The sequence below is a fragment of the Podarcis liolepis genome (assembly GCF_965112155.1).
Source record: "Podarcis liolepis genome assembly, chromosome: 3".
NCBI lineage: Eukaryota > Metazoa > Chordata > Lepidosauria > Squamata > Lacertidae > Podarcis > Podarcis liolepis.
The window spans coordinates 103,127,584-103,152,078 of NC_139557.1; the positions used below are offsets into that span (position 1 = coordinate 103,127,584).

Sequence of the window (24,495 nt, forward strand, 5' to 3'; positions counted from 1 at the left end):
AAGAACTGAAACAGTTGCATTTCCATCCCTTCAATTTAACTGAATTCATCTAAGCAACAGAAATTTTAAGAAATTATCAGCAAACAGTAGGTAACATAAATTTAGGAGGAAATTGTTTGCAAATGGAATGGGAAACTTTACAGTCAAAAGGAAAATTTCAAGCACTGAGAATATATCAATCACATTTTCACAAGCAACAGAAGCCATAAGACAGTGGCTTTTAGTGTATAGATCTTACCTAACATGACAGTATGCTAATATCCACCCATCCTTGATTAGCATTAAATTTTCTGCTTTAAAGCTCATGTTCAAATCTATGCCATAAGCTCCATATACATGAACCAGAAGTGGCATCCTGCGCAGCTCTTTAGAATTGGCTTCATGAAAAACTGTAATTGGCACGCAAGTTTCATCCTGAAAATGAGGGAGTATTTTGCATTAAAGGATGTTTCAAAGTTCACAAGGAATACACAGGTACAAAAGCTTCAATTACATATTTTAAACATGTTTTTCTTATTACAGTAATTCCTTGGCACTTTGCGCAAAAGCACTCTTGACAAATGAAACAGAGATTAGCCTGCCACTGGGTTCGTTTACCAATGTGGAGCATAAAAACTCATTTAAATGCAACACCTGAGAAATCTATAAACCATGAAAGCAACTGGCTCCTCCTGCACCCTTCTAATGATACCCATCTGCATTATGACCTGAGCAGCTTAGCACTTAGTGCAGCAGCAAAGCTTTTGTTATAAACTTAACATTTCTATATACATATATATTTATCTTAAAGCTTGTAAGTTTGAGATGAATTTCCCCCTGTGTGACTGAAACACACATAACGCAAAGTCAGGTTATTTTACTCTCCTTTGCATTTCATAAAGGAAAAAATTTTGTGGGAGGGGATTTTTTCGTGAACATTTTTTTTCCTGTTGCACATGGTACTTGTTTCTGGTTTTTTTATTTGTAGTAGGAGCAGGTGATGTCAAGCTGTCCTTCTCTTCCAGCAGGATAAACCAAGTATTAATGTGATAAGAGACAACTCAGTAAGTCTTGTGTGCCATGACATTCTCTCTTGCCTAAAGAAATAACACCATCACCTTCAATATTCTCAAAAAGTAAAAACAGAAAAAAGCAAATTTAAACTTCCCGAATCTCTTTCTGCAGGGCTGAAAATAAACACTCATAGGTCTAGTGAATATGCACATCTAGAGGCCATTATATGGTGTCAATTTCTAGTTTCCTTCCAGTTGCTGCTTTAAAAAGGGCAGGAAGAGAACAGAAAGTCTTACCTTGCTTTTAGCTTCTAATCGTACAGTGTGACAATTCATTGTAACTGGCACCTCTTGCTCAGTGTGCTCAATAAGGCTGTTTTTCATCAATGAATATGCAAAACGTACTGGAGGTTGAACAGGGGAGAGGAGCCAAAAATAGAAAGTGCTGGCGGTGTACTCAGGATGAGGATCCAATTCAAATGAACAGGCCCAGGCAGGTAGCTGGGAGTAAAAAACCACAGTCAGTCAGTAATATCCCCCTCCCCAGTCTTTGAGATTTTCTCTACATAACTGAATCCCAGGCTTCCCCTCTGATGAAAGGATTCAAACTTCAAGCTTAATTAACTTTGGCATATGTGTTTGCCAGGAGTTGCTTTCCCCCCTCTCTCTTCCTCTCCGTAAATTAAGAGGGGAAAAAAGTCAAAAGAAACAGTATGACAATGAAGGCAACAATTTAGCTAACTTTCCCCCTTCCTTAAAAGCTGCTTAATGAGGTTCAACAATAATGCAAGAGGAAAACAGAATATTACGTTGTTTTGAAACAAAGGGAGCAAGCAAAGCAATCAAGTCACCTTTAGAAACGATAATATTGGCATTAAGAAAACACAGCCATTGTGATGCTTATGTATCTGTTATAGGGATGTTTGTCTTACCGACCCCTGACACCCCTGTATTATTAGGAAGTTTTGGAAATCTTTCTTCTCCCCCCCTCTGTCTGCTCTCTCACTCTATCCAACTTGAAATGCAGCCAAGTCAACGTCAGTTATTGCACTGAGCCCATGCCTCGGCTTTGCAGAGCTCAGCCACTTAGAATCCTTGCCTCTGACTCTATTCCCAGCGCTAGCCACTGTGAAGAACAAAATCATTTTTTTGGCACAGCTACACTCAGAAACTCAGGGCTATTATGTTTTAAGACTTAACACTCCTAGAAATGAAAAGAATCAGGATTCATTCTCTGAGAGCAGCAGGGTCTCTTACCCACTGCTTACTTTCTTTTAAGGAGTTCTGGTTAGTAGGTTGATAAAGGCTTTGGGAATTGTGGCAGTCAGAGTCAAAAAGCTTTACACAGAAAAACCGCACTCCGTGTAATTGATTAAAACCTGAAGAGGATCATTCTAAAAAGTCTAGAAAATCCTACAAAATGGGTACTATATTTAACTTGAATGCTACAATTAGGAGAATGGTTGGGGAGTGTGTAAGTTTACCCTTTTATTGCAAGTATGCTAAGTGAAATTTTGAAATATTTTCAGATAACTCAGATTTAAGGCAGGAGTTAGCCTAAGGTTTTTAAGAGACATAGCTTTTGTCCTTTGATTTATAAAGTTCAAAAGAAAGCCTGGATTGACAAAGTTATGCTTTAAGGAAGGAAATATGGTCAATTTTATCTAATAATCTTAGACAAATGAGGCTTTTTGGTTAATTAAAAGGGTTATTTATATAGGTTACGTCAAGACTGTATGCAGCAATTTACTATGGAAATAAATAAAGGTTCAGGTATAAGGATTCACTTTGTGTTTTATGTATGTAAGATAAACCACTAATGATTTTTCATTTATGCTACAAAACCACCCAATATTTTGTAACATTGTTTTGCTTTGAAAATAAGCATTTAGGAAATAGCTGTGCTATTAATACTAATACTAATACTAATACTACTAATAATTTATTTCTAACCGGCTCATCTGGGTAGGTTTCCCCAGCCACTATGGGCGGCTTCCAGCAAAAGATTAGCAATACATTAAAACATTAGTCATTAAAAACTTCCCTAAACAGGGCTGCCTTCAGATGTCTTCTAAATGTCATATAGTTGTTTATTTCTTTGACATCTGATGGGAGGGCGTTCCACAGGGCGGGCGCCACTACCAAGAAGGCCCTCTGCCTGGTTCCCTGTAATTTTGCTTCTTGCAGTGAGGGAACCGCCAGAAGGCCCTTGGCGCTGGATCTCAGTATTACATTTTGCTAGCTCCAAAACTGTCCCACAGAGACAAATCTGTGGGAGCAAATGATGGTTTTTACAATCAACAGCACAACTTCCTCCATTTCATCATAAAAACAACTTCTAAAATAAAGCTTTTAAAATTATCATCTTGTTCATTAGTCAATTGGACTTTATTCCACCATTGAACCAGAACTGGGTAGCAGCCCTACAAACAAAGTAAAAAACACTTTAAAAGTGGGGGCAGGGGCTCAGGACTTTTGGGTCACCGCCTAACAAGCTGATACTATAAGCAACCACTTAACCAAGGCTAATGGCAGCACAATGTAGTTGTTATCCTATATGCTCACAGCATAAAAATCTGCAATGCAAGAGCTACAGGAACAAAAGGTAACCATTCCCTCAGAATCCTTAGAAAGTCAGAAGTAAGTTCCATTGAGTTCAATGAGTCCAGGTAAGTGGTTATACAACTGCAGTCACAATGTTTTGTTGTTGTTTCTAGATCTACTATTATCTAAAATGATACTTTCCAAAATACTCAGTTTTCCACACTATAATCCATCACCCTTGCAGTCAACACTATAAGGCTATATGAAACGCACAACCAGTGCTATTTTTCTAGAAAAAGAGGTGCCGGAACTCACCATGAACGCCTCCCATGTTCTCTTATAATGGCAATGGCGCCCACTTGAGAGTTCCAGAGAGTTCCGGATTAAAAAAACACCTTGTGTACCACTATTTATGTTACCTTGATTATATCATAGTTTTTTGTGTATCCTTGGAGGCATCTGCATAAACCAAGTTCAAACTACAACTTGCCCTTAATTTATAAATTAATCTTGAGCAATAAAATACTAAGCTAAAAAATGTGTGGGTGGGTATATAAATCAAAACATTTACCTTAACGTTGCGAACTGAGTTTGACACAAAGGAAAAAATATCTAAATACAGATGACCGCTGAACTTCAGAAATGCAACACAGTAGTCTTTGAACACCTCTAAGTCAATTAATCTGGTATTTTCTTTCACTGTGTAAATGGACAGCCAGTTCTCCAAACCACATGAGTCAACTGGAGCTTTCATTAGCTACAAAACAAAGAAGAGTCCAAACACCTACATGTAAAAAATGGAAATTATGCAATATTCAAACATTTTCAGAAAGCTGATCTTTTCCCCAGCTTCTAATATCCTTACAGTAGCAATAGGTAACACGTTAGCAGCTTAGTGTAATGTTACCCCTGACAGGTCTGGATATTCCGGAGAGGTAGTGCTTAGTTGCTTCATGGCATCTGAACAAGTATGTTCCTTCTCGTCTTCAGATGAAATGGTAAACCTATAATCTCTCTCCCACTGTCCTCTGTAGCAGGAGGTCATGTATATACAGTATACTGCATATGGATGTTAAATTTTGATCATTTGAGGGTAATGCAACAAAAGAAGGAATAACCAACCAAGTAACACGTTTTCAGTTTCTCCTCAAATACCAGCCATAAATCACGAAAGTGCCCAGCTGAGCAATACTTTATATTTCTTTTCAACTATTTTACAGTGTTTCCTATAAGCTTCCACATATCTCAGCAGGAAGGACAATAAAAAGATGAAATGGAGTCCACGAGGGCACCAGAGCTAAGGAGTGGAAATGGGCAGAATTCCATTTCTAGAACAATGTATACTATGAAAGTGAATTTAATGATGGAAACTGTGATAGATCTATACTAACCCTGGAGGTTGAAAACTCTTCTGCTTTTTATGAAACAGAATAGGAAATAGTAGCAGAAGCTCCTTCAATGGAATTTCAGAGCCATCTTTCTCAAATACATAATAACAAAAATATAGAATTATTTCATAGGTCTGTACTTGAACTAGCACCAACCTACCGTGAGGGTGCTATTCAAGGAATGAATGGGATTGTGTAGTTTTGCTGGAGAAGGGATATCCATTTGCTGCATTTAAAATTCAACCAACCAGTTTTTAAAGGACTAAATAAAATAAGTAAATTGGAAGGTCTACTGAATGATGAAGCATTGCTTCACATGAAGGATATAACCTTGTTCATATTTGCCTCAGTGTGCTAAGTGACTGCTCTGCTGTCAAGAGTTATGGGGTGGGGGCAGAACAATCAGTTTCTAAATAACTAAAAACAATTAAAACCACAATAAAACTTCAAAATAAATTGAAAACTGGTGCAGGCACTGGTGGGAAAATGCATTATGATTACATTTTTTCAGAGCTTGTGTTTTTGAAACACGCACATCCTAAGTGCACATTGTACTGAAAGCATCTAATTTACACGGTGTTCTTCAAAATGTATAGAAAGCATTTTTAAGTCAATCCAAAGATTGATTAATGTAACTGATCAAACATTGCACCCCTGCTTGCTTGCTTTCTCTATTACATTTCCAAGTAATGAAGAAGATAAGGGGAGGGCTGTTGGAGCAGACAAAAGCACTATCTAGTCCAGCATCCTGTCCTCACAGTGCCAACCAGATGCCGTCGAGAAATTGAGAAGCAGGACATGAGCGCAGGAGTACTCTCCCCACTTGTGCTTCCCGGCAGCTGGCATTCATATGCAGTTATCACAGCTAGTAGCCACTGACAGCCTTGTCCTACATAGAATCATAGAGTTGGAATAGACCACAAGGGCCATCGAGTCCAACCCCCTGCCAAGCAGGAAACACCATCAGAGCACTCCTGACATATGGCTGTCAAGCCTCTGCTTAAAGACCTCCAAAGTAGGAGACTCCACCACACTCCTTGGCAGCAAAGTCCATGACATGAATTTGCCCAATCCTCTTTTAAAGCCATCCAACACGGTAAGGGAATCTACCATCTCATTATCCTTACTTCACCCTATCTTTATAATAATGAAGGTGTCTGGAACTCAACACTACAAAATCCAGAAGTCCAGTTGGGCTCATTCAGTTTAAAGTGTATATTTCATTCCAGTGGCTGGAAGTCTCCTCTGAATGATTTTTTTTGTCCCCCTTTTTTAGTGCATGTAAGCTGGGTGGGGGAAAGGAGGATACATGTTAGGGACCAGGCCCATGCACCTGAAAGCCATATACAGTGGTACCTCTGGTTACAGATGCTTCAGGTTACAGACGCCTCAGGTTACAGACTCCGCTAACCCAGAAATAGTACCTCAGGTTAAGAACTTTGCTTCAGGATGAGAACAGAAATTGTGCGGCGGCGGCACCCCGGCAGCGGGAGGCCCCATTAGCTAAAGTGGTGCTTCAGATTAAGAACAGTTTCAGGTTAAGAACGGACCTCCAGAACGAATTAAGTACTTAACCTGAGGTACCACTGTATGGACTTTTAAAAAGTACTTAATTATTTTTTTTTGGGGGGGGGATATTGAATAGTTTGGATCTCTTGCTACTAGATGTTTGAAGCAACCTAAACGCTTACTTGCATATCAGCATCTTATACCCACTGGCGGAGGAAGCGGGATGCGGTGGGTGCGGTCCGCCCCAGGTGTCATCCCTGAGGGGGGTGACATCGCCCCGCCGCCCCCCTGGGATGCTTGCCCTGCCCCCGCAGGCAGCTAGCCCCCGCCCCCAAGTGCACAGCATGTGTGCTTCTCCGGGTGCTGGAGAAGCTAGCTCCGCTGCTGCCTCTATACCTTGTATCCCACTGGGTCTCCATATGTAGTAAGAATGTACAACTCATTGTTTCTGTGTTCAACGTGGTAAATGACTCCTTCTGTTCGTTGTTGCACAAGAACAGGAGACTTAAAAGGGTGGTGGCAATCAACCAACCACACTTCAGAGGCATTCTTGCTGTTACTGTTTATAGACAGAAAGCGTTTGTCTTTTGTGCGGTAGAGATCCACAAAATATCTGCAAGGAAACAACAAACTATTAGCAAACATCACCAGTAGAGATAGCCAAGATATTTGGATAACAGGAGGTTCCAAAAAAAAGGGGGGGGGATGCTATCCATTGCCATTTACAATAACATGAGTCTAGGGATAAAGTCTGACTCAGTAAAGCAGATTCCTATTTGCTGATCTAGCCCACAGTGGGGCTATATTTGCCTCTTGGCAAACAATCAGTTCAGATCTCTGGCAGGAGTCCTCTGCCCCTCCCCCAGCAGTCTGCCTCGCCCACTTTTTGCTCTGGCTCCATCTCATTGGCTTAAGGGCTGCACACTTTTGGCATGCAGCCTTTGACTGATTACCCCCTGGGTAATGCAGCTTTTGACTGGAGATGCTTTGGACTGAACCTGGGACCTTTGGCTCCAGTCCTTTCCCTGTCGTGACTACAACATCATCACATTTTTGGATGTGTATAGCGAGTACCATAGCTTGGCATCTACTCCAAAATACGAAATCTTTCAAAATATTGAATCACTGTATATTACTTTCACTGAGGAACTTTGCAAGCCACATCCATATCTGACAATACATGAAAAGTATACTGGGTTGGATAAAGACTTAGTTGGACTTAGGTAGCAAGGAAATCAATGGGACAAATTGTCATGAATTAAGCCCACTGATTTTAGTGGGAACTAAATCCAAATAAGAATGGATCCAACCCAATACCTATTTATCTCTGAGTGCATTCGTTTTATTCCTTACGTAACTCTGGAGTTTAATGTTCTCTTTTGGTCTGCAATTCTCACATTTTCATGTTCCATTTTTACAGGTCTGTGTTTCCTTTTAAACCATTACCTCATGTACAGTAATTTGTAGAATTTAGGCTCCACAATCTATTTTACCACTTTCTGAAAAGGCAGAGATTGTCAGATTCATGGAAGGAAAGGTAAAGAAAAGATTCAAGACAGAAATATTAGAACAAGAGGTTATTAAAAAAAAAAAAAATCTGCTTTCTTTCCAAAGGACTAAAAATCAGGGCACGGCCAAACTAATGCAGGACAGGACTTAGAAAGTTGTGGACCCTTTATGCATAAAACCCAGCAAATTAGCCTCTTTGTCAATGGAACTGTAACTCTTCCAAGAAAGCTACAAGCTGATCTTTACTTCCTTTTCGTTAGGAAAAAGAAATATTTCTGCTTTTTTAAAAAACCACAAGTATTTGATCAAAACCTGCTCTTGGTGCATACTTTCAGCACACAGATAAGTGCGCCAAATCAATATGGTTTGCATTCTAAGAAATGAGAAGAATTCTATGAATGAAACAGGACTTCCCCAATTCCCTTGCAGCTGCCTCATGAAGAGCTGCTTCTGAGGATTGAGGGATGCTTGGGAATTGTACCTAATACAGTATGGGGAGTGGGAGAGCTGCAGCTGAAGGTAGGGAAGCAACCAACATCAGACCTCCATTGTATAAGCAAAAAGGCATTTTGCTTGAGCTGTAACCTGGCTGGATCCAAGCCTATATTCATTTGCCCTGTGAGCAAATAAGAAGGAACTGGCTATGTTTTGTCTGGAGACGAATGAGAGGACATATGATAAAACTCTTCAAATACTTTATAACCAATTACATACAAAAGGGCAAAGATCTGCTGCCCCAGTTATATACATTTTGATTTCCCAAGAGCAAGGGGAAGGGAATGAAATGTCTCCCCCGCCCTGAACTCAGATGTTGAGCCACATCAGACAGCATTCAAAGCACTTTTGACCAAGGCAGGCCGTTTTCCAAAGAGCGGAATCAGGGTCCAAACTAAATCCTGTGGTCAGTGCACACCCCTAATATTAAGCTAGAAATGATTTTTGGGTCCATGTGCTCCTCCTTCAGACCTCCCACTGCATACTGACAGTAGTGTTTTGAGGCCTTCTTACTGGGATTGGTAGGAAATGAGATAAGTAAAGACTGTAAACTTTTTCAATACGCAGTTACAGCAGCGAGAATACTTCTGGCCCAAAAATGGAATCAGGAAGAGTTACCGACGGTGGAAGAATGGAGACTGAAATTGACTGATTATGCCGAACTGGACAAACTAACAGGGAAGATTCGGTATCAACGAGACCAAAAGTTCATCGAGGACTGGGGAAGATTTACAGATTATCTGAAAGGCATATGTGATGAACAGATAACGTTTGTCGGTTTTCAAGAGACTCTGTGAAAAACAGAGGAATATTGTTAAAAAGAAAATAAGAGGAGGGAAGGAGATATCTAAAGGCAATACTAAGTTAAGAAATGCGTTAATAATATTGACGTAAATGAAAGATCGGTAGAGGGGCTGAGGGAAGTCAAAAAAAGAGAGGAATGTGTGATAAAATGTGAATTGATTGTATAAAAAATGGTTTGTTTGTTTTTTCTTTTCTCTTTTGTGGAAAATGAATAAAAATATTATTAAAAAAAGACAGTAGTGTTTTGATCCTGGCTAAAGCAAACCAGAGTTTCCCATTACATACAAAATGGATCACACACGAGAGAAAACTGTTCAATATATTCAGTTACCTTGCATCATGTTCCGTATAAACAAGCTCAGAATGTTTTTTATTAAAATCACATAAATACACATGATGACACTGTAGGTTCTTCTGGGTGGTATAGAAGAGAATCTCATGTGTAGCCCATTCTGGGGGATGGAGGGGGGGGGGAGAGAGAAGGAAAGTCAAATTAGTGTTTTTTGCAATTATGGAAGGAACCAGGTTTTTAGTTTTGGAATTTGAGAAATCCATTGTGTTTATTTATGCTAAGTTGAAAATGTGAAAATAAAAAACCTTCCAAGCACGCACAGTAGTCTGTGTGTGACCCTTTGGATCTCAGTCACTGACCAGAAGCTTGACTTTAATGTGAAGAACGACAGATAACCAGTGCAGGCTTGAACCTTTCCTTCTCTTACACAATAAGCATGTAACAGTTTTTCATTGTTGAGTTAGATTTAGTCATCTTCCTTCAATTTAATTTTCCTGCTCCTTTTCCCCCTGCACCTGATGCAAAATATTTTATCGTGGTGAATATTAAAGTTTCCTCACAGCTAGCATAAACACGACAGCTTTGAGGATGCAGCTGTGAGCAAAAGCAGTTGGTGCAGTGCTGCAACTCCTCCCTCCTGACAGCAACGTCACTGCCACTTATTGGAATGGTCTGAAGGTGGGATAGAGCAGCAGTGAAACTGGCTCTGCGATACACCCACACAACCCTAATCTGGCCCTCCTGCCAGTGCATCCATGCAGCTCCCACCTCACTGCCACCCTGTCCTGTCAAGCCAACTTACTCCTGTTTGCAAGTACCTACTGAGCAGTGCCTGTGACATCACTCATTATAAGTGACACAAATTTCTTTCCCAGCAACACAAATGCCACCATTAACTTTTATTTTATTTGGAGGCTGAAACAGGGATCTATTTAGACAAATTACAAATGCATGGGCAACATCTGATAAACCTGAATGTTGCGAAGATTCAATAATAGAAGCCTGGTCTTCCATCTGAGATCACATTACGAAAGAAAAAGGTTTATGCTAACAGCTTACCAAAGCTAAAGACATTTGGGATGATACATTCCACTTTTGGTAATGTGTCTAATTTCACAACAATACACGCAGACTCTTCAGAATGTGCACTTTTAATTGCAGCAGCCATATATCTGTGATCTGGGCAAATTCGGATGCGCTGGATAAGGGAATTATGAAATGGTAGTGCTTCTGTACCAAGCAATATTTCATTGTTTCCTTCATCTACAATGTAAGAAAGAAAAAGCAATACTGTAAACCTAGTACAAAGAACAGCTATTGTTTCTGTGTACTTTTTGTGATTTTTATAAATGCAGTGTTTTCCTATTAAGTAGCAATGTATACATGCACGTTGATCCAGCTCAAGATAGTCATGGAACAAATTAGGTATGACAAATCTATGTCCCAGTTCTTCAAACGGAATTAGAATGCAGCTCTAAATCCCACTTACCTGAGTGCCACTGAATTAAAAGAGATTTACTGCAGAGCAGACATGTATAGGATTACACGGACTGTCACAGCTGAATGAATAAGACTGTGCTACTTCTTTTTTTTTTTGCTTGATAATGCTGTCTTAACTAATTCTAATGGCAATATTTGTACTGTCCAGGTGATAAAGATTCCATAACTAGCAAGAAGCCCACCCACCCCAAAAGCTTTCCACTCTGGATGATCTTCTGCAGCGGAAATTCCTTTGGAATGGGGTGGGCTGGCTTTTTAAGCACAGAATGGTGTGGGATGCAATCTGAATGGTTGCAGTCAGACTGGGGAAAATTGTTAGAAATAGGCAATCCCTCTTACATAAGGAGAAATACCTTCCAGTTGTAGGAGGGGCTCTCTGGATTCCACCCAATAATTTTGACAAAAGAAAAGCTTGACAAAATGTAAAGCTTTATTACTTTACATCTGGCCTTATCGTCATATTTTTGCCCCTAAAATTAGGTTGTTTCAAATGTACTGTGTCACAGATTATGAAGCAAAGCCCAACATATGGCTCTTAGATAAGAACAACTGCCAGCCTACTGATTTCATGTAGATATTGAAGAGCACAGAAGACAGAATAGATGCTCTGGGCACTTCATATGCCAATGGTCATGAGGTAGAACAGAAGTCTCCCAGCACCTACTGGGTCTATCCTATCAGGAAGGACTGAAGCCAATACAAAACTGTATCAGGGCGCTAATTTGACTCTACAATTGAATCAAGGATATTTGGGAACAATTATATTGATAGCTTGGAGTCATTCCCCTATCTCAGGCTTTGATTAGAGCCTTGGCAGAAGCCTTGGCAAAGCAGTAGGAAACTCCCTCAGAAAATCTTCCGGATCCACCAGCCACCAAGGGTGGAGAGCCAGTGGTAGTTAGGGAGATCATGCACTCACAAACTACTTCAGACCAGAAAGTCATAGAATGGATGCTGAAATTCCCCAGGTCCAATAGCCTTAAGAGACTTCACCACCAGCACCTCTGGTAGGGACACAAAACATGTCCTCTTGCTAAATCACCCTTTGTTGTAATGTGGTTTGACTGCCATTTTTTGTTGTTGCTAAAACTGTGCATGGAAACAGAAGAAGAAGAAGAGTTTGGATTTGATATCCTGCCTTTCACTCCCCTTCAGGAGTCTCAAAGCGGCTAACATTCTCCTTTCCCTTCCTCCCCCACAACAAACACTCTGTGAGGTGAGTGGGGCTGAGAGACTTCAAAGAAGTGTGACTAGCCCAAGGTCACCCAGCAGCTGCATGTGGAGGAGCGGAGACGCAAACCCGGTTCCCCAGATTACGTGACTACCGCTCTTAACCACTACACCACACTGGCTCTCAAACACTGAAAACAGTAAAAAGAAACCACCCTGGGCAACAAGAAGAGGGACTCATACCTATTTCTCCCAGCTTTGAACGAAATATGCAGCCATTTTCTTCAAAGTAAACATACTCTCCAAACCTAATCTGTTTAAAATCAAGACAGACATGAATCCAAGACAAAATCTGCAGAATTAGGTCACCATCTCACATTAGGAGTCCAAATATTTTTCTGAAGCTTCTGCATAACAAACTGAACTCTTTTGAAGTTTATGGAACACAAAAAGAATACGAAACAATCAGCATCAGCAAATAAGGTTTATTAATGTAATTATCCTAATTTCTAATTACTCACAGAAACAATTGGGATACTGGTGCATCCCCAGATATTTGGCCATGGGCAGGGTCATTCTCTCCTCCAACCCAGGCTGCTGGAAGGTTTTAATTTTTTTAAATTTGTGTGGGGTGGTGGTGGTTGTTATTGTTGTTTCTTTTTATTGCGGGGGGGGAGATGTGTCTGGGATGAGAGGAGAGGAGCTGGGGCAAATCACAGCGGTTCAGGGTATGGGAAAGTATGGTGTGGGAGGTGGAGTAGGTTGGATAAGGGGCACAAAGCACAGGCTGTTAGTGACTGAGCCATGTGACAGCCCCTCCTCCAACCTGGAGAATTCCGGTTGTCATATCAGACAGCCCTTGGGTCTGCGGCTGCTGTTGCTGAATGCCAGGTCAGCTCTGAATAAGACCTCCCTCTCCGTGATCTGATTATGGATGAGGAGGTCAATCTGGTCTGTATCACTGCGACCTGGGGTGTGTGTGTGTGATCAGGATGGAATTGATCTCAGCTGTGCCCACCTGAGTACTCAGGGCAGCATCAGGGCAGATTTGATGGTCAGGGAGGGGGAGTCGCTGTGATCTATAGATATTTTCTCTCTTTATCCTGTTGTGGGGGGTGGATCTAGAGTATGTGTTCCTGGTATTGAGCAATGGAGATAGATTCTGCTGGTTTAGTGCCCACCTCACTGCCTAGCAATCTCCCTGAGTGCTGGCATTGGGGGACTTCAACATCCATGCTGAAGTGACTGGCTCAGGACCTCAGGACCATGGGGCTGTCTCAACATGTCATGGGGCTGTCCCAGCTGTGCCTCTATCAGGACAAGGATAGCTTCTGTCATTTATGCTCTGGTAATAAGGCAGTGTGTTGTATGTGGGGCTGCCTCTGAAGAAAGTTCATAAACTTCAGCTGGTGCAGAATCCAGCAACCAGATTGCTCACTGGAGCTAGACGGTTTGAGCCTATATTGCCAATCCTGGTCCAACTGCACTGGTTGCCAGTTAATTTCCAGGCCCAGTTAAGAATGCTTAAATGGCTTAGGACCCCAATACCTCATGGACTGCCTCCACCCATATAAACCGACCCAGACCCTGCAATCATCATTTAAGTCTCTTCTTTGTGTGGCTTCTCCGTTAGAGGTCCGGAGGGTGGGAACATGAGAATGTGCCTTTTCTGCAGCGGCTCCCTGCTTGTGGAGTGCTCCCCCCATGTATTTTCTTACCACTGGGCTGCTCAGACTGGATGAATACTTGTCATAATGAGCTTCTAATCTTCGTTTGATCCTCTTTGTCATAGCCATATATTTTGCTGAACAAGCTCTCCAGTTCTCCTGCTCTGATTCTAGAAGATCCTGGTACAAAACAAGCCACAAAAAGCCAAGTTCTATTAAGTAGGAACTGCATTCTCTGTCATGCATTGTAGAACTATGCTCAACAAACTTGGCCTTGCAGCAAATTGGCCAATACTATTTCATATACCAAATGACCAGGGGGGGGGGTTAAGTCAGGAGCACACTAAGCATGTTAACCATGTGAACATAATTAATTTTTTTCAATCTTGGGGATACTCAATAAGCTTTGAGATCATACGGGCTGGGAGTGGGGGTTATTTCTCTTTCTGTCACACTCCCCAAAGTACTGACTCTCCAAAGTCTTCATTGCTGCTATTGATGGTTTCCCTTGCAAGCTGCAAGTAGCAGCTTTGGAGATGTGATCTTTGTCAGGATCATGGGAGGCAGAGGGAGTATTAACCCCCATTCTCAGCCTCCACGGTCCTAAGGCTGCTTAGGCTTCCATTGCTGCTCTTTAAATACCAAAAAGTGTACTTAAACTGCATTTATACTATTAATATCATTTCTAGTTTGGCCTTCAGTACAGAAGGTACCATTGTAAATATATGTGTGTATCTGAAGAAGTGTGCATGCACACGAAAGCTCATACCAAGAACTAACTTAGTTGGTCTTTAAGGTGCTACTGGAAGGAATTTTTTTACATTGTAAATATAAACATTGTGCAAACACAAAGATTGTCAGTGTACCTCACTTTGTTTGCACATGGAAGAAGATTTCTGCTCATCAAGAAAAAAGGATGTGAGGTCTCTGATCTATGAACTATTTAGGGTCTTCTCTATCCTTCTACACAAGGATTTGAGGATTGACTGGGCTGAAAGATTTTTTCAAATGGCATACCTTACAGGAAAAGAACCTCCATGACCGAATGGCTCCATGGGATTGAGGAACAACACAGGGATTTCTCAGGTACTTCGCAAAGAAAAATGCCTGTAGCTTTGTTTGACTACAAGATCTTAGGACTGCAGATACAGAATATTTAGAGTGGTTCTTGCAGTGACCAGTACTGCCCTTCAGGAGGCGAAGAAAGTAAATGGAGCCTAAAAACATGATGACAACATATTCATTTTACTTGATTCTTCATTCTTAAAAAATATATTTGTGATTCCAAAGTCATGTCAGGCTTGATTAAAGTAGACACCACCACATGGTATGAACTGATGGTAAGATTTCCCTCCCAGATATGCAGCAGGTACAGGAATCAGAGTGAAAGCTGGGGAGGGAAAAGAAACAATTGTAAACATTTCTTCACTGCTTTCCAAAAACAGTATATATGTTAAAAGGTTGTAATAATTCCTACATGATGCTCAATATTGCCACTATCATCACAGTTAAAAGATGCCTTAAAAGATAACAGTGAATCAATTATATTTTGCAATATAAGATCCTAACAGCTCATGCCATCTCCCCATAAAGAGCCAGGGGACTCATCTCAGGAATTCAGGCAGCAGCGCCCAGGTGATTTATTCCCTGCAGCACTGAGGCAGCTCATAGGTTGAATGAATTATTGGCGTGATTTTTCCTGTGCTGCAGTAGCATTCTTATAAAGCATATTTACTTCTCAGCAAGCAACCACAGAGCTGCACCGTTACTATAGCATATAGCAGTTATTTCCCATAAATTTGCTGTTTTAGTAAATAAGGACATTTATTGTCGGTAACGATGCCATGGGGATTTGAAGCAGAATTTAGCTAAATTTCAGTACAATGACCATTTCTAGTTCGGCAAAATCAGTAGGAATGCAGCATCAGGACCTACCTTTTAACTTTCTGCCTTTCCGTAAGCAGGTATATAATACTTCAGGGGGAAAACGCGAATCTCACAGCGGAAGCCGCTACATCTCAGAATCTGTTGATCGCTGACAAGCGCAGCAGCATGGTGAGACGAACTGCGATGGCATCATAGCTCCGCGACTCAACGCCTCGGTTGCCCTCACTCGACACGCTGGATACCGTTGCCCATAAGCAAGATGGCAGCCAAGGCCGCTTTCTAGAGTCACTGGTTTGCCCTTAGACAAAATGGGACCCAGCATCACACCTCCCTTCTATCGTTTTCTCTGCCCGTAGATAAGATGCCGGAGAAACTGGACCCTCCTGTCTCCATCTTGGTTCCGGGCATTTAAATATTTCCCCCCCCCAAAAAAAAACCCCTGATTTGAGATCATTATCCCAACTTTTCTCTCTCTCGTTAAAATTATATTCAACATCAGCCTGATATTTTATCCCGAGCCGAAGCCGAAATAAAATATTTATACTTTTAAAGTTTTCATAGCGATTTTGGGTTGTTTTCTTTAAAGAGGGAGCTACTGTGCCTTAACATGACGGGCAGAAAAATCAACAGGTGAAGTTCCTCCCCGTCTTCTTATGGCTCCACAGAGTAGGAGCGATAGGGATATGAGAGGGAAGCTTCGTCGGCTATATTCTTTCTGCTATGGTGGTGGAGAGTCTTCAAACCACGTCTTCCCCACTTTGAAAAGAAACGCTCAAAGAGGTCATATAAAACTCCTCCAAGCCTCGAAAGCTTCCCAAGTCCATCTCCCCTCACAGTTGCCGCAGCTTATCAGACGGCGCAACATCCCTTAGCCCTTATCAAAGATGGCGCCCAACGTCCCTCCTCTCCCTCCGGGCTCCATGGGAGGTTCTCTGTCACAGCTGCTGCTGGAAAAGATTGAGGCGAAAGCTCTGAGGCGGCTTCCCCCTCCCCCCCATGTGCTCTCCCTCTCTCAGTGAGGCGGCGGGTCGCTCGGGGCTATCCTTTCCCCTCTGCACTTCGCTTCCCACCCCGCCTCACTCTTTTTCTAGATCTCTTATTTTTGGCGCGCTCTCCCTCAAGTTTGAGCCCCGGCGCGAGCCGCTCCCGCCATGAGCGCTTCTCCCCCAGCTGACAGGTGTCAGGCAGAAGGAGAGGAGGGAGACGCCGGAGGAGCCCGGGAAGGAAGCCGGCAGGCAGCCGCCAAAGCCCGCTGGGTGCTCCTCAGACAGGTACCTTTCCCTTTCCCAGCCAGGGACGTCGTTATCCTCCTCACCATCCTCATCGTCAGGGGGTCCTGCCTGTCTCTCCGTCTCTCTCTAGCACCTTCTGGGTCGGCGAAGGGCTTCTGCCGTCATCATTTCACTTTTATTTTTCACAGTGCCCCGCGAGGAGAGCCCCATTTCAGGGACGGGGGTGGTGGTGGGGAAATGAGATAAGGGCATGACTTCACGCAAAGTTGGAAGGGACCCCGAGGAGGACCATGTAGTCCCGTGGTTCCCAACGTGGGGCACACGCCCCACAGGTGGGGGGGCAATTTGATTTTCAAGCGGGGCAATTCGAGAATGAGTTATTAACAGTGAATGATGGCCTTATAAGCTTCCTTCAGGTGACTATGAGTTCACTTTTTGAATAATAAGAATTATATGGGGGGGGCGGGAATCAGGATTTTAGAGATGCTTAGGTGGGGCATGGCCCCCCCCAAAAAAGGTTGGGAACCACTGATTTAGTCCAACCCCCTGCAATGCAGCTGCCCCATACGGGGATCGAACCTGCAATCTTGGCAATTATCAGCACCATGCTCTACCAGGCATGGCCAAACTTGGCCCTCTGGATGTTTTGGGACTACAATTCCCATCATCCCTTACCACTGGTCCTGTTAGCTAGGGATGATGGGAGTTGTAGTCCCAAAACATCTGGCGGGCCAAGTTTGGCCATGCCTGCAACTTGCCCAAAGTGCCCTCCCTGATCTTGAGGTTGTGAATGGACCAAAGTCCAATATACTCCCCCCCCCCCGCTGTTTCTGTTAGTAATATAATTTATTTCAATTTTTATCCCGCCCTTTAAGGAGCTCTGGGTGGATGTTTGTGGTTCTAGTCGACATTTCTATCCTTGCAACAACCCTGTGAAGTAGGTTAGGTTGAAGGGGAGTATTGGACTCAAGGATGCCCATTCATGGCTGAGTGGTGGCTCTTGTCTCGAATCTTCCCAGGCCTGATGCAACCCTCTAACTCAGGGGTCTGCAAACGTTTTCAGCAGGGGGCCGGTCTACTGTCCCTCAGACCTTGTGGGGGACCGGACTATATTTTGAAGGGGGAAAAAGAATGAATTCCTATGCCCCACAAATAACCCAGAGATGCATTTTAAGTAAAAGGACACATTCTACTCATGTAAAAACACCAGGCAGGTCCCACAAATAACCCAGAGATGCCTTTAAAATAAAAGGGCACATTCTACTTATGTAAAAACATGCTGATTCCCGGACTGTCCGCGGGCCGGATTGAGAAGGCAATTGGGCCGGATCTGGCCCCTGGGCTTTAGTTTGCCTACCCATGCTCTAACTAACCCAGCCCATTCCAACCTGATTCCCTCCAGATATTTTGGAATACAAATCCCATCAGCCCCAGCCAGCATATGCAAAAAAGCTGTTCTAACTATTAAACCACGTTGGCTGTCCAGAACACCCATTCTCTAACATTTTAGTGTAGTGTATTGCTTTTCTGGTTTACTTACCCATGTTACTAGGCAAGAGAGTAGTTAAAAGATCAACCTCCTCCCACTCTTCAGTGAGCTGGAAAGAGTTCAGTGGTTATGAGTGCTGAAATTGTTGTTACTGTGTTTAAGTTGCTTTTAATGAGCGGTGTGACAATTTTATTGTTGGATTTTATTCTATATCTCTCTTTCGGCTTTTCTGTGGCCAGCTCTGATATTGCAGTAACAATGAAAAGTGGGTAACAATATTCTAAGTAAATAAGTGAGAAATGCGGTGTATTTTGTGTGTGCAAATGATCTGTGGCACTGAGCCTTTTGTCAGTCAAAATACCACCCTTCGAAGCTGATCCCTGTTATAGTTGCAGGGCACAGCTGCTCCCCATGGCTGCCACAAGGTGTGGGAGCCACTCGCAAAGGTGCATTGTGTGGAGAACCTTTGTGCCACTGTCAGCATCATGTCTCCTGAAGCGCTGTGCGGTTGCCTCCCCTCAGAAAGCATACTGTATAATTGGGAAACGTTCAGAAAAGGGCAACTTAAATTATCAAGGAGGGTGGAGCAACTCCCCTATGCAGAAAGTTTGCAGCATTTGGGACTTTCTGGTTTAGAGAAATGGGACGCGGGTGGCACTGTGGATTAAACCACAGAGCCTAGGACTTGCCGATCAGAAGGTCGGCGGTTCAAATCCCCGCGACGGGGGTGAGCTCCCGTTGCTCGGTCCCTGCGCCGGCCAACCTAGCAGTTCGAAAGTACGTCAAAGTGCAAGTAGATAAATAGGAAGGGAAGGTAAACGCCATTTCCGTGCGCTGCTCTGGTTCGCCAGAAGCGGCTTAGTCATGCTGACTACATGTCCCGGAAGCTGCTCCTCGGCCAATAATGCGAGATGAACGCTGCAACCCCAGGGTCGGCCACGACTGGACCTAATGGTCAGGGGTCCCTTTACCTTTACCTTTAGTTTAGAGAAAAGTCGACTAAGAGGAGGATAGAGAAATCTTTCTCTCTCTCTCGTACCACTAGAACTCGTGGACATCCAATGACGCTGAATGTTGGAAGATTGAGGACAAATAAAAGAAAGTACTTCCTTACCCAACACATAGTTAAACAAGAAGTAGTGATGGCCACAAAGGATTAGAGAAATTCATGATTGCTGTGCTCTGTCTCCATGGTCAGAGGCAGCAATGCTTCTGAATACCAGTTGCTGGAAACCACAGGAGGGCAGAGTGCTCTTCTGCTTGGGTCCTGCTTGCGGATTTCCCACGGGAATTTGGTCAGCCACTGTGAGAACAGGATGCTGGACTAAGATGGCCCATTGGCCTGATCCACAGGCTCTCCCTGTGTTCTCATAAGTGCCTGAAAAAGAACCTTAAATAGCACAAAGTTTAAGGATTGGCAAATTTATATGTCACTGTAGTGAAATGTGAGCTTTTAGGCAAGATGTTATTAAGAAGTAGGTTTCTGTGAGGAAAGTCTTTGTCAGTTAATAAAGAGTGTTGTACAATATTAGACATCCTTCAACCTCCTTAAGCGGTTGTGGTCAAAAGAATAAACACTATTTGTGCAAGTGTTACTTAAATTGTATTTTTTATGTTGTGAAATGCCCTGAGATCTATGGATGAAGGGTGGTATATTATTATTATTATTAAATTGGTTTGTGCATTTTAATAATTGTAAGGGTTTATTTGCAGAAGCATGAGCTGCAACGTTAAATAACTTGGATCAGTTAATATATCATTCCAGTGTCACAGACTAAGTTGACATTGGGTGATATGAATCTTCAAGCACAATGGGAAAGTTTATGTGCCATTTATCAAGTGCTAGGAAATCAAATTATCTATATGCACACGTGAACCAGCTGCAATTCAGAAGTAAAACCTATGTTGATTAGAATGTATGCTCACTTTTATTAAAAGTTCCTATGGGATTAATGACTCCCTTCTGCGGTTCCAAAATTGACAAATGGACCCATGATTTTGAAGCAGTAGCTGATTATACTCTGCCTATCAGAATTCAACCTGGGCTAAACTGTCACAATGTAGCAAGCTCCTGTTTCATTAGAAGCCCAATATCAAAATTACATTTATCAGTCCTTCTGCTAGTTACCACAGCTTTCTTAAATCCTGTGATGGATACTGGGAGTAACTAACCAAATTAACTTTTACTACTTTTTAAATATATAACCACAATTAATCTTAAATAGTATAATAACACCACTTTAAAATGAATGTCTCACAGTGGGTAATAGTACCTGTTTCTCCAAAAGTAAATAAGAATGTATCCTATTCAGATGCATACCCGTGGACAGGAATTTTAGAAATGCATGAAGTTACACCAGGGGCAAGCAGTCCAGTGCCTGCAAGCCTTTGTTAGAATAGTAGGAATTATAACCTATTAAAATATTTAATTTAATTAAATATTAACTACTGTGATTTGTTTTCCTGCTGTTCACTCCCAAAGAGTCTTAGGACAATCAAAATGAAAAACCATAACAATAAAATGTGTAAACAGAAAATAAGTTTAAAAGAAGCATAAACCATGCCACCACACACAAATGATGAGAGGCCTAGATTAAGCAGAGTATTTCTGAAAGCAACAGCCAAGAAGGACCAGACTTCTTAGTTTTGAAATATAGCTCTGTGGCTTTCAACTCTGTGTCCTTGAACCAAGGGGAAAAAGTTATAGAATATAGTGTGGTGAAATCATTCATCTGTGAGACTAGTCTTCTGTATGGCTTACTGCTTTTCTGGACCACTTTTAGACCAACAAACAATAAAGGGCTTCATTTAAATTGTGCTAATATTGGATAGCAATGAAAAACGAATACCTGACATACACACAATTCACAAATCAGTGTTATTTCTACGATGACGCTGCTTACCAACACACTTCTTATTTTGTAATTTAAGCTTTTAATTTGTTATGAGCCTGCCTTGACAGGGTTAACCCTGAAAAGTGGCCTATAAATACTGAAATGAAATTAATGAAACAGGGTGTCCTAGCAATGAGAGCTGAAGTGGATAAAAAAATTATAGAACACCAACAAAAGTGCAGAACAGTCCTTGAACCACATTCTTGGTTCTTTCAACAGAAAATAACATAATGGATATTTTTGAAGAACATTTACTTAACCTCTGCAAGTTGTGTCTCCTGGAGGTTCATACATTCATCATTTTGATCTTGATCATATAATGGCAAAACATTTCTTCCAATAAGAATGATGATACCAAATCTTGTCAGTGAAAAAGGATCATGTGTCAAGTTGATGAAGGTAAAAACGATATCACACATTGCTGCATCTTCTAGGTTTACAGTGTGTGGCTTGAGTATCTTTCAGGCATCCAGCTTTTGAACAATACGCTGCTTGTTATGACTCAGATGTCTTGCGTTTACTGGTTCATGCCCCATAAACATAGATTTTATATAGCTGCTGCTTGATAGTTTAGGGCTCTGCAGGAATGCACTACTATAATTTTGCTCAGTGATGTCGTGGTCAGCAGCAGGTACTAGCATTTCACCCTTAACTTATTTTTCTTTCCTACAGCTTCCTTCTAGATGTGAAGGTAGCTCTGCATGTTTTGTGAAAATACACACTCAGACTTGGACTTCTATTCCAGTCCGTGTAATCATACCCACTTCCATATTTATCCACTCCACTCTACTAATATGCTTGATTTTACCCCATAAATCTACGAGATGGGCACTTCTACCATTCTCACAATGTTCGCCACAAAGACTGTGTTTGCATGTAACGCAAAGCCATAAATTATGTGCCTGAACAGTGTGTTGCTGCATACAGCCCCACCTCTCCTGCTTTGCACCCCCCTTTGTGTGAGGGGCTCAGCATATCACAAGATCTGGGATTGTGGGTTGCTAGGTTTTAACAAACCGCGGTTGCTAAGCCAAAATCAAACCATGGTTTAGGGCTGGTTGCCTGTTGTGATTTGTTAAGATGGAACAAAGCACGATCCCGCTGCTTGAACTTCATGTTAAGCTATCCACTGCATAGTTTGATTACCGGCTCATAAGAAGGGAGAAACAAATGGGAGCATTACTAAACCATAGTTTATGGCTTAACACATTTTGCAAACATGACTTGAATCCATAAACAATTTTTGTGGTCTGCGTATATTTCAATTAATCAATGATACTATATACTTTGTCATAAGTTTTATACTGGGCACTGCAAGCTTAAGCATGCCTCACTCTTCATAGGACTCTGACATTTCAGAATGGATTAAAAAAAAAAGCATGTCTGCAGGTGAATTAAAATAATACTTTTTAAAAAATGGTAAATTAAGCCAGAACTCATTCAAATGAATGTAAAGGAAAATGCATTAGAAACCGAACACCACCTTTATTTTGGATGCAAATGGTTGGGAGAATGCCAGTATTTCTGTAGCTCTTTTTTTAAAAAAAAAAATGACCGCCCAATACTATCAAATGAAATACTTCCCATTCATTTTCTACAGTTGGAACTAGTCAAGAATTTAGGTTATAGCTTTATGGATCAGCTTTCTTTATTTCTTGTGCTTGTCTGTTTCCTTAGTGACCATTCTCATTTGCTTTTCTGGATAATGTGCTTGTTGTAAGGGTCCCTGGGGCGCATTCATTTAGAATGGCTGTATAAGGTAAGTTAGTGATCCTTGAAGTTCACTCAGAGGGCATCATGTAAACAGAGAACACTGTCTCTCAACCTTTTCAAAGCCTTCTGTTAGCCAGCCTTGAACAGGTTTGTCACCTTTTGCTTTTTCATCTTTGTTTCTAAAACAGCTAAACGGTTTATACCACAGGGCAGTAGAAAAAATGAGGTTTGTAAATGCTTTGAGGAGATTGAAAGACACAAAATGTTAATGCACTTCCATACTATCAGTTTTTATAACAGAGCTACTGTTATGGTTAACCTGTTTTTCCCTGTGTCTTGCTGAAATGTTGATAATTGAAAGCTTTATAATGAGAGATTTCATTTGATCCTAGAGTTTTGCTCGATGGGCAGAGCAACCCTATGGCCTATTTAAGAGGGCTGTCACTATATTGGAATTTAGATTGACATAACTAATTTGGGTCCTAAACTCTCCCAGCAGTAGTGTCAAAAGTACAAATACAGGAGAAAAAGTGGCAATATAAAAATGCCAACCACTCTCATAGCATGCCTTATAACTCTGTTGCCACCCACCAAACAGTGTTGCTCCCAATGTTGCCACCACATTAGTCATATTTTTCAGGGCCAGACAAAGAAGGAATAATGGTCCAGTGGTTAGGACGCCTGCACATCAGACCCAGAGATTATAGGCTTCACAGAAGAAAGGGTCAAATATTGGTGCACTACCAGTTATTCCGTGTAAACGGCGTTCCGTGTGCTGCGCTGGCTCGCCAGATGCAGCTTTGTCACGCTGGCCACGTGACCCGGAAGTGTCTCCGGACAGTGCTGGCCCCCGGCCTATAGATGTGAGATGGGCGCACAAACCCCAGAGTCTGTCAAGACTGGCCCGTTCGGGCAGGGGTACCTTTACCTTTACCTTTACCAGTTATTCCACACAGATTATGTGTAACTCCAAGCAACACAAATGCAGGCATAACTTTGAGTTGCGCACCCAGGCCCTGTGAACACCCTGCTTCCCGGGCATCAACAATTAAATGATCATACGTAACAACATTCTTTGGTTCAAATTAGGTCACAAATTATTGATTACAGATGTAAGTGGCTTTGACTTAGGCGTTGGGCATAACTGGTATCAATAGTCCACTTGCGAGTTGATTCTCCAAGGGGTTGAACTTCCTTCAGGAGAGGCTATTGCATCTCCCAATGGCTGAGGTCCCGGCAGGGAGTCAGCAGAGGCAACGGGATGTCACCATGCCACAACACAGCACTACCAATTAAATTGTAACTGTATTGTGCTTATGCTTAGTGTTTAGTAGCAATCCTATTCTTGGCCAACCAGCATAATTTGAGGATAGGATTGCAGTGTTAATTGAATTTGAGTTAAACTTGAAT

General features: G+C 41.9%; 2 protein-coding genes across 5 annotated transcripts in view; one reads left to right on the top strand and one right to left on the bottom strand.

Moving 5' to 3' along the window:
- The window catches only part of PREPL (prolyl endopeptidase like), a 24,144-nt gene extending 8,199 nt beyond the window's left edge, over positions 1-15,945 (bottom strand). For all 3 annotated transcript variants that reach the window (XR_014523547.1, XM_083494363.1, XM_083494362.1), the window contains exons 1-10: positions 15,806-15,945; positions 14,888-15,260; positions 13,922-14,050; positions 12,447-12,516; positions 10,593-10,796; positions 9,573-9,693; positions 6,830-7,046; positions 4,108-4,293; positions 1,290-1,493; positions 239-414 (exon numbers count right to left, since the gene is read on the bottom strand). Coding sequence is in view for 2 of the 3 variants with exons in the window: in XM_083494363.1 (XP_083350489.1) it covers positions 239-414; positions 1,290-1,493; positions 4,108-4,293; positions 6,830-7,046; positions 9,573-9,693; positions 10,593-10,796; positions 12,447-12,516; positions 13,922-14,050; positions 14,888-15,097 (1,517 nt within the window). In the remaining variant the exon portion in view is untranslated. The remainder of the gene's footprint in view (positions 1-238; positions 415-1,289; positions 1,494-4,107; positions 4,294-6,829; positions 7,047-9,572; positions 9,694-10,592; positions 10,797-12,446; positions 12,517-13,921; positions 14,051-14,887; positions 15,261-15,805) is intronic.
- Positions 15,946-16,907: 962 nt separating this feature from the next.
- The window catches only part of CAMKMT (calmodulin-lysine N-methyltransferase), a 239,449-nt gene continuing 231,861 nt past the window's right edge, over positions 16,908-24,495 (top strand). Inside the window, exon 1 of one of the 2 annotated variants that reach the window (XM_083494760.1) lies at positions 16,908-17,028. In XM_083494760.1, the coding sequence (XP_083350886.1) occupies positions 16,909-17,028 (120 nt within the window). In that variant the 5' untranslated portion in view covers position 16,908. Of the gene's footprint in view, positions 17,029-21,652; positions 21,772-24,495 lie in introns of those variants that run through there. The other variant, XM_083494761.1, reaches the window with a different exon arrangement.